Source organism: Odocoileus virginianus, chromosome 1, assembly GCF_023699985.2.
Source record: "Odocoileus virginianus isolate 20LAN1187 ecotype Illinois chromosome 1, Ovbor_1.2, whole genome shotgun sequence".
In the NCBI taxonomy this organism is placed as follows: domain Eukaryota; kingdom Metazoa; phylum Chordata; class Mammalia; order Artiodactyla; family Cervidae; genus Odocoileus; species Odocoileus virginianus.
Window position 1 is genome coordinate 14,738,899 of NC_069674.1, and position 12,160 is coordinate 14,751,058.

A 12,160-nucleotide genomic window follows, 5' to 3' on the forward strand; every position below is an offset into this window, starting at 1 on the left:
GTGGTTTCTTCACCAAAAGGTGCTGGGAAAGCAGGATGTACACATTGCAAAATGATAAATTTGGACCCTTACCTTACACTGTGTATAAGAATTAACTCAAAATGGATCACATACCTAACTTTAAGAGCTAAAACTAATAAAATCCTTAGAGGAAAACATAGGGACAGCTCCTTATGACAGATGTGTACCAATGGTCAGTTAACCCTTGAAAAGATTCTCAGCATCCTTAGTCTATTAGAGAAATGCAAAAGAAAAACATGAACTACCACTTCACACCGAATTAGGATGTCTGTAATTAAAGCAAAACAGAACAAAGTAGAACAAAGTAGTAAGTACAGGTGAGGATGTGGAGAAATTCCATACAGTGCTGGTAGGAATGTAAAATCACACAGCTGTTGTCGAAAATGCTATGATGATTCCTCAAAAAGGTAAACATCGCATGACCCAGCAGTTCCACTCCTAGGTATGCTATACTCCAAAGACTTGTAGACAGTTTCAGTTATTTGTTTGCCATTGTTCACTGCAGCATTATTCCTGATAGCCACAAGGTGGAAACAACTGAAGTGTCCATGGATAGATGAATAGATAAACAAAATGTGGTATATCTGTGCAGTGGAGTATTATTCAGCCATAGAAGGAGTGGAGTTCTGATGTGCACTACAGCATGAATGAACCTTAACGACATTGTGCTAAGTGAAATCAGCCATGCACAGAAGGACAAATATTGGGTGATTCTACTTAACACAGAATATCTGGAATGGGCAAATTCATAGGAATAGAAAGCAGATTAGAGTTTGTCAGGGGCTGAGGAGACGGGCCATGGAGAGTTCTTGCAGAGAGTTCATAGGTGCAGAATTTCTGTTTGGGGTGATGAAAAAGTTTGAAAATAGGTAGTGGTGATGGTTGTGCAAAGTCATGAATGTATTTGGCGCTGGTGAGTTGTATGTACAACAAAAGATTGCTAAAATGGCAAGTTGCATGTTACATATATTTTACCATAATTTAAAAAAAAGAAAATGGATCAAAAGCTATTGGATACTTTTTAGTAATTGAAAATAAAAGAATATGCTGTAGAGTGTCAAAGTCGTGCAGTAATCCTGTGAGCAAATAGCATAATTGAAAAATGAGTGGTATACTTAAAAGATGAACTATTTTTAAAAGCATCAGTGACAGTACCTTTCACTGGAAGAAGGGATGGTTAAACAGAAGTGGTTTGAGGCTGTTCATCATTCTCTCTTAATAGCAAAGTGAAAAAAATATAGACCTCTTGGACTTAGGCCTTCTGTCCCATTTTTTATTTGGATTCTGCCAGCTTACCTGCTGGCAGGTTGTCATTTGCAGGTTGTCAGTAAAGCTTAACTAGGAGCACGTATATATAGGAGCTCTGCAAACTGCAAAACATTATACATGCCCTGACTCCCTTCTCATTTTCTAGAAGAGCCATGTTTCATCTGCTCTTAGCTACTTCATTTTATTAATTTATAAAGGATTATATTGTGGTTTCTTTTTCTCCCTTTTAGTATTTAGTGTCTTTGATCCAGGACAACCTGGGATGGATGTGGGTTTTCTACTTTTTCATTCTTATGGTAAGTATGTGCCCTTTTTTTAAAAAAAAATAAACTAGTAGTTTATCTTCCTTAAGATTTACATATTTATCTCATTGTTTATCTTTGGCTGTGCTGGGTCTTTTTTGCTGCACGGGCTTTCTTTAGTTGAGGCGAGCAGGAGCTCCTCTTTGTGGTGATGTGTGGGCATCTCGTTGCAGTGGCTTCTCTTGTTGCAGAGCACAAGCTCAGTAGTTCTGGCGCGCAGCCTTGTTGCTCTGCAACATGTGGGATCCCAGATCAGGGATCGAACCTGTGTCCACTGTACTGGCAGGCGAATTCTTAACCACTAGTCCGCCAGAGAAGCCTTTAGCTAGCAGTTTTTAAATTAGTTCAAAGTGAAGTGAAGTCGCTCAGTCATGTCCGACTCTTTGCGACCCCATGGACTGTAGCCTGCCAGGCTCCTCTGTCCATGAGATTCTCCAGGCAAGAATACTGGAGTGGGTTGCCATTTCCTTCTCCAAGTTCAAAACATTTACTTAAATCACTATTTTTTGTTTGTTTGTTTTTTTGGTTTTTTTTAACATGCAAAGTAGTCTTTTGTTGTTGTTGAATAATTGGCTTAAAATAAGTGGCATGTATTTGAGATATAAAATTCAGGAAGATTTAACGTATGTCCATACACATCTGTGAAGCCATTATCCAGATCAGGGCAGGAAGTGTCCGTCACTCCCAAAAGTTTCGCCACAGCCCCTTGGTCATGCCTGTCTCCCACCTCTCTTCACCATCCCACCTCTCTCCATCAGGTAACTGCTGGACCACTTTTCTGTTGCTGTGTCAACTAGTTTGCAATTTCTTGAGTTTAATGTACATGGAATTATACACTCCATATTTTTGTCAGCTTCTTCCAGTCAGCATAATTATTTTGCAATTCATCCATGTTGTTTCATGTGTCAGTAGTTCATTTCTTCTTATGGTTAAATCACTTCTTAAACCAGCAACATTGCTGACTGCTTTTAAAGATTCTTTTGTGAAAAGTAACATCTTACTATTCTAAAAGACACATTCATTTTTCAAGCTGTTACATTTGCCCTTGACCTGAGTCTAATGAGTGTCGTCATTCATGATTCCAGAAAAAACGGTGAGAGACTCACATCCCCAGCTGTTAATCAGGGTACTTCTTCCAGGGTACTCTCTGTCACTAAATACAATTTGGGAAGTCTGAAGGGAATGTGTATGCCAAACCACGTAGGGTTAAAAAAGAACCATTGCTATAATTAACTGTGGCATGCAAGTTCTAAAATGAACCTTGAGTCTCCTGAGAAAATATCTGTTGCGCCTTAGATATTCTTGGCTGGAACTCTATATTTTCAGGGAAACAGCCAATACAGAATAAGGCCTTCTGCTTTTAAAACATTGCTCTCTGTTGAATAAGCACGTGACGTGTTCTTACCACGTTATTGAGACACAGTGCTTGAGACTGGTCCACTTGAGAGTCTGGTGACAGCTTCGTGCACCAGGGGGTGCATTCAGCATCCTCTCCCTCAGTTGCGAGCATCCTAGTTGGAGGCAGCCTCCATTGCCCAAGCCCAGACACTGTCCTCCAGCCTCATCCAGGGGCCTTGGAGACAGCTCAGCACCTGGAATCTCCTGGAGCGGCCTGAAGGCTCGTGTTCTCTCCTATCACAGAGGATGCTTCTGTTAGCTTCACTGGTTTCTGGCTCCTAAAGGCTGGTCCTTATAACTCTGTGTTCCACTTCTGATATTTACCCTAAGCAGAGGGAGATCTCTCCTGATGTACCTGCTGGTCTAATCATACCAGAAATTGTCATAGAAAACTGAATCTATTAGAAGAAATACTGTTTGAAATCTGAGCTCCAGTATCAATTCTCTGCTCTACTTAAAGCAAATTATTTCATTAGGTTCTTTTTTTGAGGAGACTGTAATGTTACATTAAGTACTTTGTTACAGTAACTGTAATTTTCAAAATCATTTTCTGTTTCATTAAAGATTGAGTTATTTTTGTACAAAGTCAAAAGAATGTAGTCCAAATTCATTATTATGTTCAAACGATGATGCGCTAACAGAATTAAATTATCACTGCACATTTAATGCTCTTTTTCTCTTCACAGACAAGTTGCACAATTCTGTTTATTTCACCATTAATAGTGAGGGAAACATGCTCTCTTATGCAAAGACGACAAACTCGCGTATTGAATGAGTGACTGGTGCCCACAAAAGAACATCAGGACTCTTACTTCTTTTAATTCTCCCTATTTTGGGTTTGTCTTAAGAACTCCAACATAACCTCAAATTATCAGGCCTCTTTCAGCATTGTCAGCCGCCGGAGATGCTGACCAGAGTGAAGGCTGGGTGGTTTTTTCTACACTACAGGAATTAATGATTTTTATTTATCACCGTTGTTCCGTGAATGTACCGAATGGCCTGTGAATCTGCCAGCAACTCTGTTGGCCTGTGAAGGTTCATCCCTTTAACCGTAAATGCGTTATTGAACTTGGACCCTTGTTCTCCAGCCTGGAAAGCTGAGTGACCACGAGGCAGTTTTGCCTGGTTTTGTAGCAACGACATGCTCCACAAATAGAAAGGATCATTGCATTTTGCTTCGGTCATGAGTTTACAGAGAGCAGCTCATCTCTGAAGCATCACATCCTGGTGCAGCACTCCAGCTGGGTCCAGTGTAAGCCTGTCTGGACAGAGAATCCCTTAGTTAAACTCTTAAGTGGGAAAAGTCACACTACGTGCTGAGCGACTCAGTGACTTTGTCTGCTCTGAAGTCGATCAGCTCCGGAAGCAGAAATATCTTCCAGTGATTGTCAGCTGTCCTCCTCCATCTTCATTCAGAATTACCTTCAACTCCTGGAAGTCTTTTGTCTTCCTGTCAAGGACCATGAGGTACCTCGGTTGTGAACATTCCAGGATGTAATTTATAACCGAAGTACTCAACCCCAGGCTTGTTCTCTGGGAACTTTTTAGGATCCACTAGGAAGCCAGTCGGCTTAGACCTATTTTCAGAGGCTCGGTCTCTGTCATAACCGGGTTCCTTGCGTTACCTCAGCAGAAGACTAGAATTAGAGAAAAAGGAAAGACCTTTTGGCCTTCTATGCATTAAGTATGTGACATTGAATCACAGTGGATTACTAGGGCCTGAGAGGTATCTAGGTATCTATTCTTTAGATGTTTGTAGAATATACATCTTCAAGGCTGTGAATTCTATACTAATTATCAATATTTTAAGGTCATCCTGTATATATATTTTAAATTACGAAAGTGAGCAGGCGAAAAACGTGCAATTTTGAGGACTGCCTAATTTACATGGAGTTAAGGGAAAATTTTCAACCTCTTGCTTTATACTCTCAAATGTGTGTTTATGAACTTGTTAATGTTATTTAATCAAGCAGACTTCCAATCGGTTAACTGCTCATTACTGACCGAAAGGGAAACTTTTGAAACACAGGGAAAATAAACTGACTTTTATAATAAATAGCTGTCCGTCTGGTTATTTTCTTTATACTCTGAGCTCCGCGCTGTAGAATGTGACTCACGCCTGGAGGTTTCCTGCTCCTAAGTGTTCCCTACTGACCAGCCACCGACCCTGCCGGGCTGCTGGGTTGTACAGGTCTATGTCTACTGCACTCTGAAAAAGCCTCCCCTTCTTCTTCGGGCCGGACTGCTGAGTTTGGATGAGTGGCCTAGTTATAGTTTAAGAATTGCCTGTGAATGAATCCCATTTTGGTTATTTAGCCTCTTGGTGACCTTTGGCTGAGAGAATTTCCTCTCCCCTGCCATGTAATCAGTGTGGTCACACCTTCGTATCCTGACACCAACCATTGTTTTCTTGTCCCAGTTTAAACTTAGCTGGACGTAGCATTCCTCTGACCTCTCTGTAGTACCCAAGCCATACCTGCAATGAAATTATAAATAACTCCTTGGCATTGAATGAATTATATCTTACACTACGGGTGGATTGCCTGTTGTCCTGGTTCTGGCAGTCTGCATGCAGGTTCGCTTTAAAGAACTCGTAAGAATTGACCTCACATTCTTACTGTTTTTTCCTTGAAGAAAAGGCCATCATGAAGGCTAGTTTGGAAAAGCATTCTCTGACACCTCGGTCTCTGATAGAATGCTCCGGCCTGCTATTTCTTGTCATGTGATTTCTTCTTCTGTGCATACTAAGTCGCTTCAGTCATGTTTGACTTTTTTGTGACCCCATGGACTGTAGCCCACCAGGCTCCTCTATCCATAAGATCCTCCAAGCAAGAATACTGGAGTGGGTTGCCATTTCCTCCTTCAGGAGATCTTCCCGACCCAAGGATTGAACACACATCTCTTACATCACTTGCATCGGCAGGCAGGTTCTTTGCCACTGGTGCCACCTGGGAAGCCCTTTTTCCTTCGTTGTCATTTCAAAGGGAGAAGGGCCCCTCTCCACTCCTGCTTACTCAAGTCTTTGCTGCTTCCTGGAGAATGGTCCCCACAGTCAACACTCACACAGAAGTGTCTTGAGGGCCTGCCCCTTTGTGTGTTGTGATGTTCGGCGAGATGGAGGGTACAAGATGTTCTTGTCCACTCCTTCCCTCTCCTTTTCAACCTTCGACGTCCTCATGCCTCCCACATAGGTAGCTGACACAGCCCTTTCTTATCCTGACTAGTTCTTCTGATTTATGTCCTATTTTCCTTTTCAGGACCAAGTCCTTTGAGTTAACAGATGGTATCTGCTGCCTTCCTGGCTGTTGTACTTCCTCCTCAACTTGGGAACTAACTGTGTATCCATTCATCCAAGACAGTCCTGGTTTATGTCTGAAGCTCTGACATAATTATCATGTCATAATTACAGCACCTCTCTCTGCTCTCCCAAGTGTTCTAGTTTGGATATCTTACCCTTAACCTCTGACCTTTTTTTCTGTATCACTACAGAAACAGTGCAACAAAATGTCATAGAACTTAGGGATCTTTTTTTTTCTCATTCCTTTCTTAATCCCTCTTCTTAAACTTGACGCCGGTAACCCCTTCATCTTCTCCAGGACTTTTTTTCCTTTGGCTTCTATGGCATTTCAACATAGTGAATCTTTTTACTTCCTGTTTTTTTTTTTTTTTTTTTACTGGGTTCTCTTCTCTGCTCATCCTCTGCTAGTTTCTATAATTGGGGTCACCAGCTTTCCCAGAGAGCAGTTCTTAGAACCTAACAATAGCTTTGTTAAGTCCTAAAGAGAGGTATGGCACCTGTTTACATAATACTATCTGGTGTTTAGTTAAGAGCAAATCTCAAGGGAAGTGAGCTCAACTTATGTAGCCTCAGTCGCCATCCTGTCCCCACCCAGACCACACTGCCAATTGCCTTCATGAATGGTTTTCAGATTTTCTTCAGAAGCTCTTCTGAGAATCAAAAACCCATGTACCCTCTCTCCAGATCAAAATGCACTTATTAACAAACATTCAAGATTTGTTACAAGGGGACTTCCCTGGTGGCTCAGTGGTAAACAATCTGCCTGCCAACGCAGGAGACTCAAGTTCGATCCCTGATCCAGGAAGATCCCACATGCTGTGGAGTGACTTAAGTCCATGCTCCACGACTATTGAGCCTGTGCTCTAGAGCTGCGACTACAGAAGCCCGTGAGCCCTAGAGCCTGTGCTTTGCAACTGGAGAAAAGCGGTAACAAAGACCCAGCCCAGCCAAAAGTAAGAAATAAAATTACTAAAGGGGAAAAAAAAATTATTACAGGGTGTTCGTGGACCAAAACTTGAAGCCAGTCCTTGGGCCACAAAGTTAGAAACCTTGGTTGAGAGAACCGGGTGTACCTGTTCGCCTGAGGTTTCCCACAGCCCAGCTTCTGTTTCTTTATTGAACCTCCCTCTTCACGAACTTGCTACAGAATCAGACTGGTCATCTTAACTGTTGTTTAGTTGCTAAGTTGTGTCTGACTCTTCTGCGACCCCACAAACGGGCCTGCCAGGCTCTTCTGTCCATTGGATTCTTCAGGCAAGAATACTGGAATGGGTTGCCATTTCCTTCTCCAGGGGATCTTCCCAACCCAGGGATTGAAACCTGTGTCTTCTGGATTGGCAGGCAGATTCTCTATTGCTGAGCTACCAAGGAAGCCCAGTCATCTTATTACTTGGCTACAAATGGCAGTATTTATGCCTGGTTTGTTTTTTTTTTTTTAAGGAAGTACCAGTTTTTTGGTTTGGTTTTTAGATGAAAAAAAGCTTAATTGTGATAGAATACATGTAACATAAAATGTATGCTCTTAACCATTTTAAGTGTACAGTTCAGTAGTTAAGTACTGATATACTCACACTGTAGTGCTTAATGTCTTGTGTTAATTCCTACTTTCTGTCCGTAATACCTCTATTTTAACTCTCTGCTTTCTGAGCCTTACTTCTCCTTCAAGTCTTGGCCAAGCATCATGTGGTCCAAGAACAGCTTCCCAGCCAGCCATACTAGTGTCCACTGTCTTGCCTTTTTTTTGGTAGTGATTGTAAAATGACTTATTTGGTGCTTATCTGCTTACCTGTCTTTATATCTGACTCTCCAAGAGATTATTGGTCATTTTCTCCAGTGCCTAGTTCCTCGCATGGTTGATGCGGAGTAAATGTTGATCATGTTGGAAAAGGTGGAAAGAAAATGAGAGTGGAGTGGGGATCTAGTGGATGTGTGTTCCTGACCCTGCACCTTGCCCTTCCTCTTGCTTTGACTAAGACACCGCTTCCTGCAGTGAGTGGCCAGGTTGCTTAAATTGAAGTGTAGTTGATTTACAATGTTGTACTAGTTTTAGGTGTACAGCAAAATGATTCAGGTATATATGTGTGTGTGTGTGTCCTTTTTCAGATTTTTGTCCTTTATAGGTTGTTAAAAAATACTGAATAGACTTCCCCGTGCTATCCAGAGTATCTATTTTATATATAGCTGTGTGTATGTGTTAATCTCCATGGAGCTTTTCCTGTTTACCCCCTTCTAATGCTGTTTCCTTCCTTTGAACTTCTCGAGCCATTACAGGTAGACTATGCAGTCTGCCCGGGCTGAGTGGTTTTACTGCCTTATTTTATTCTCTGGTTGTTGCTGGTTAAGTTGTCATTTCCTCAATTACATTGGGAACATGGAGGAGTCAACTCCATGTCCAAGGTTGCAGCAGCTGTTTAATCAGACAGCTGGTTTACCTCCTCGTGTGGCCTCTGTACTGTTAGGTTCAGGCTCATCTTCCTTTTGTGTGTGTGCGTGCTTAGTCACTCCGTCGTGTCTGCCTCTGTGACCCTGTGGACTGTAGCCTGCCAGACTCCTTTGTCCCTGGGATTCTCTAGGCAAGGATACTGGAGTAGGTAGCTGTTCGCTTCTCCAGGGGATCTTCCTGACACAGGGATTGAAACCTGGTCTCCTGCATTGCAGGCAGAATTCTTTACTGTCTCAGCCACCAGGGAAGCCCCACCTTCCTTTTGCTTTTCTATAAATGCCCCGATCATTTCCTGTGACCCAAGTTTGTTTCAGCATATATCCAGAAGAAATCAGATCTGTATGAAATTTATATATGTGAACACAGATAATACAAATAATTAAATTGTTATATATGTGTTATAGGTAATTCTAGGTGACTGTATATATATATAAAACTTTTATGGTTAACTGCACACACACATATAACTATATACAAATGTATGTTTATGTCAAGACTAATATTTGAAAGGGCATTCTGTGCTTAAGCCCCAGGGGCGTGGTCTTTCCACCATCACCAGAACAATGCTTCATGTGTGTGCACCTCTTTTGTTTATTTTAAGCTTCTCATCTTCCTGGCCTCATTTTCTTCCTCCCTCCTTGCCTTCCTTCCTTCACACGACTTTTACAAGTGCGCTCCTATCCATCGCTGTGTCTTACCCCCACCACCTCTGTGACGTAGGAGGACCCATGATGGATCTGGTCCTTAGATTGGAGAGCTAAGTCTCTGAGAAGCTCATGGGTTTGCCTGGGGACACACATCTAGTACCCGACAGCAAGACTGACTCAGAACCCAGGTCTTCTGACATAATTGTTGGTTTCTGTGATGCCATGCATCCTCTTCTCGTTTGACTTGAACCTTGTCCTAGGCTTCTTTCCAACCTATATGCTATGCAAAAGCTCTCATCCTCTGAGCGCCAGAGTTCCGCAGGTGAGAGGCCAGCCAGTGCTGCAAAGCTTTGTCTTAAAACCGCCTTCTGCCTCGTTCCTGCTGCTGGGCTGAGCGCCCCTCCACACCCTGCTCTGCAACATCCTCTGCTCCAAGTTTGCCTTTTTAAAGATCATCTCTTCCCTCTTTCCTGGTCCTTCCGCCTGAGGCTTGGGACAGTCTCCCACCCGACAGACTCTAGTCTTCCCTCCTCTCTGCCCTGGAGTCGGTGGAGGTGATGTCATGTGCCCGCCTGAGCCAGCTCTGCTCCTTCCTGTTGACCACGGTCCCTACTCTTACCCTTCTTGTTCTTTATTCGTGGCCAAGGTGCATAGCTTGTGGGATCTTAGTTCCACAACCAGGGGTTAAACTGTGTCCTGACAGTGAAAACTCTTGAGTCTTAACCACTGGACTGCCACGGAGTTCCCTTACTTGTCTTTCTTTTTTTAGGGTTATCTGTCGGTGGCTGTGCTGGGTCTTCGTTACTGTGCGGGATTTTCTCTGGTCGCAGCAGCGGCTTCCCCTCTCTAGCTGCGGCGCACGGGCTTCTCATTGCGGTGCCTTCTCTCGTTGGCAGAGCACGGGCTCGGGGGCATGCGCTCGGTAGTTGTGGTGCCTGGGCTTAGCTGCCCTGCAGCACATGGGATCTTCCTGGACCAGGGATCTAGCCTGCGTCTCCTGCACTGGCAGGCAGATTCTTTACCACTGACCCATCAGGGAAGCAGCCCCCATCCCTACCCTTCTTTCTAATGAATGTTTAAAGCACTTTAAATAATGGTGTTGCATCTAAAGTGCCATGAGTCAGCTTTTTCTCATCTGCCACTGGCCTCCGATGAAAGAACTTATTTTTCCCTTTTGTCCTTTCAGAAATTAGATAACAAGTAACAAAATCATTTGTAACCGTTTCAAATCCCCTTGAATCCTAAGGAGGTTGTCATAACTTCATCATCAGTGAAATACTCATAGAAATGCCACCCCTTTGGATGAAAATGTTGTTGTGGATTGTAATAGGATAACTGAATTTAGGTAAAGCCTTTCATCTAAGCACTTCAAAGGCCTTCAGCTTGTTTAATAGTTGTCATCACGCCCCAAAGAGTGACATCAGGATACACAGTCCACGAGTGTGTGTGTGTATGTGCACCTTTGCTTCTTTATTTAGCATTTTGTTTGTTTGCCTAGGCTCACCATAGAGAGTTTCAGGAACCTAAGTATTGCTGTGGGTTTCATTTAAAAAAATAATACCTAAAGAGTAGCATACATAACTTGCCTTTGTTGCATGGGATGAAGATGTTAATGAGGTTACAAAAGACAGAGGGACTGCTCTGGAGCCAGGAGGGTAGGGTTGGGGCGACTGAAGTGGAGGAAGCAGGTGGACCCTTCCCCAAATGCCCCCAGGTGTGAGAGAGGTTTCGTGCTTGTTTGCATTACTAGGTCGATTCTCCTAAAGATGATGATTCTGTGAACAAGGTCTTGGAGAGAAGATAATTCATTAGAATTTTGAAAATTCGAAACAAGCCTGTGCCTTGTCTGAGGGAAAAGCCCCTAATTAAGACCAAAGCTCCCGCTCTTGGTCTCTGCAGTCACTTTGAGGCTGTTGAAACAGTGTCTGGGTAAAGGGATGGGTTACTTAAGAGAACAGCCTTTTAGAGAAAAGCCTAGCAAGGTTTTTTTTTTGGCCATCTTAGTTCCCCGACCAGGGATTGAACCCATCCGCCTGCAGTGGAAGCGTGGAGTCTTAACCACTGGACCACAGGGAAGTCCCAAAAAACATTAGCAAGAGTGCCCCACGGGGATGACCAGCGCTGGCCTCCTTCCCACATCTGTCTTCTGTTTGGCTTTGGCACAGCACCTCGCTTCATGCTGCAGGATCTAACTAATAAGGCAATTTATGAAAATCAGCATTTATATTTTCCTCTTTCTACTCCCCAACCCCCCAAAGAAACTGTTCTTTGCTCCGGGTCTCCTTTCCTCGTCTCAGTTGCTCATACCTCTGGCCTCAGCAGGGGGAGACAAAGTTCCAAAGACCCTGCCCACTGCACTTGTCAGAGAGGCTCCGTTTCATTATTACTCTACATCCATTGGCTTTGAAACCCTCCCGGCTAGTCATTCTCTCAGAAGTTCTCGGTCCACCCACCGCCCCCATCCCCACCCCACCGGCCTCTTATCGCCACTGGCGACACAGCCTGCCTGTTTCATTGAAAGATAGGACTGTCTAGAGGTTCTCTGCTTGGGCAAGTCTCTGTTCTGCACAGGAACTGAGGCCTTAACATCACTTTAAATTCCACTCCTTTTGATTACCTTCTCTCCATCTCCCCCACCCCCCTGACTTTTTCAGTTCTCTGGGCCTCTCCGGTGAGACTCTCAGCCTTGCTTTCCACATAAGTTCTCTGAATGGATGCTCTACCCATGTGCCCCCCCACAGCCAGGCCCTCCCACATGAGGCCATTCATTGTGGGAGTGCTC

General features: G+C 43.5%; 1 protein-coding gene across 4 annotated transcripts in view; it reads left to right on the forward strand.

The window, feature by feature from the left end:
• Positions 1-12,160, forward strand: part of SLC37A3 (solute carrier family 37 member 3) — a 91,420-nt gene that overhangs the window by 42,026 nt on the left and 37,234 nt on the right. For 2 of the 4 annotated variants that reach the window (XM_070464941.1, XM_070464948.1), the window contains exons 14-15: positions 1,521-1,586; positions 3,677-5,046. In XM_070464941.1, coding sequence (XP_070321042.1) covers positions 1,521-1,586; positions 3,677-3,769 — 159 coding nt within the window. In that variant the 3' untranslated portion in view covers positions 3,770-5,046. Of the gene's footprint in view, positions 1-1,520; positions 1,587-3,676; positions 5,047-12,160 lie in introns of those variants that run through there. The other 2 variants (XR_011486741.1, XR_011486742.1) reach the window with 1 other exon arrangement.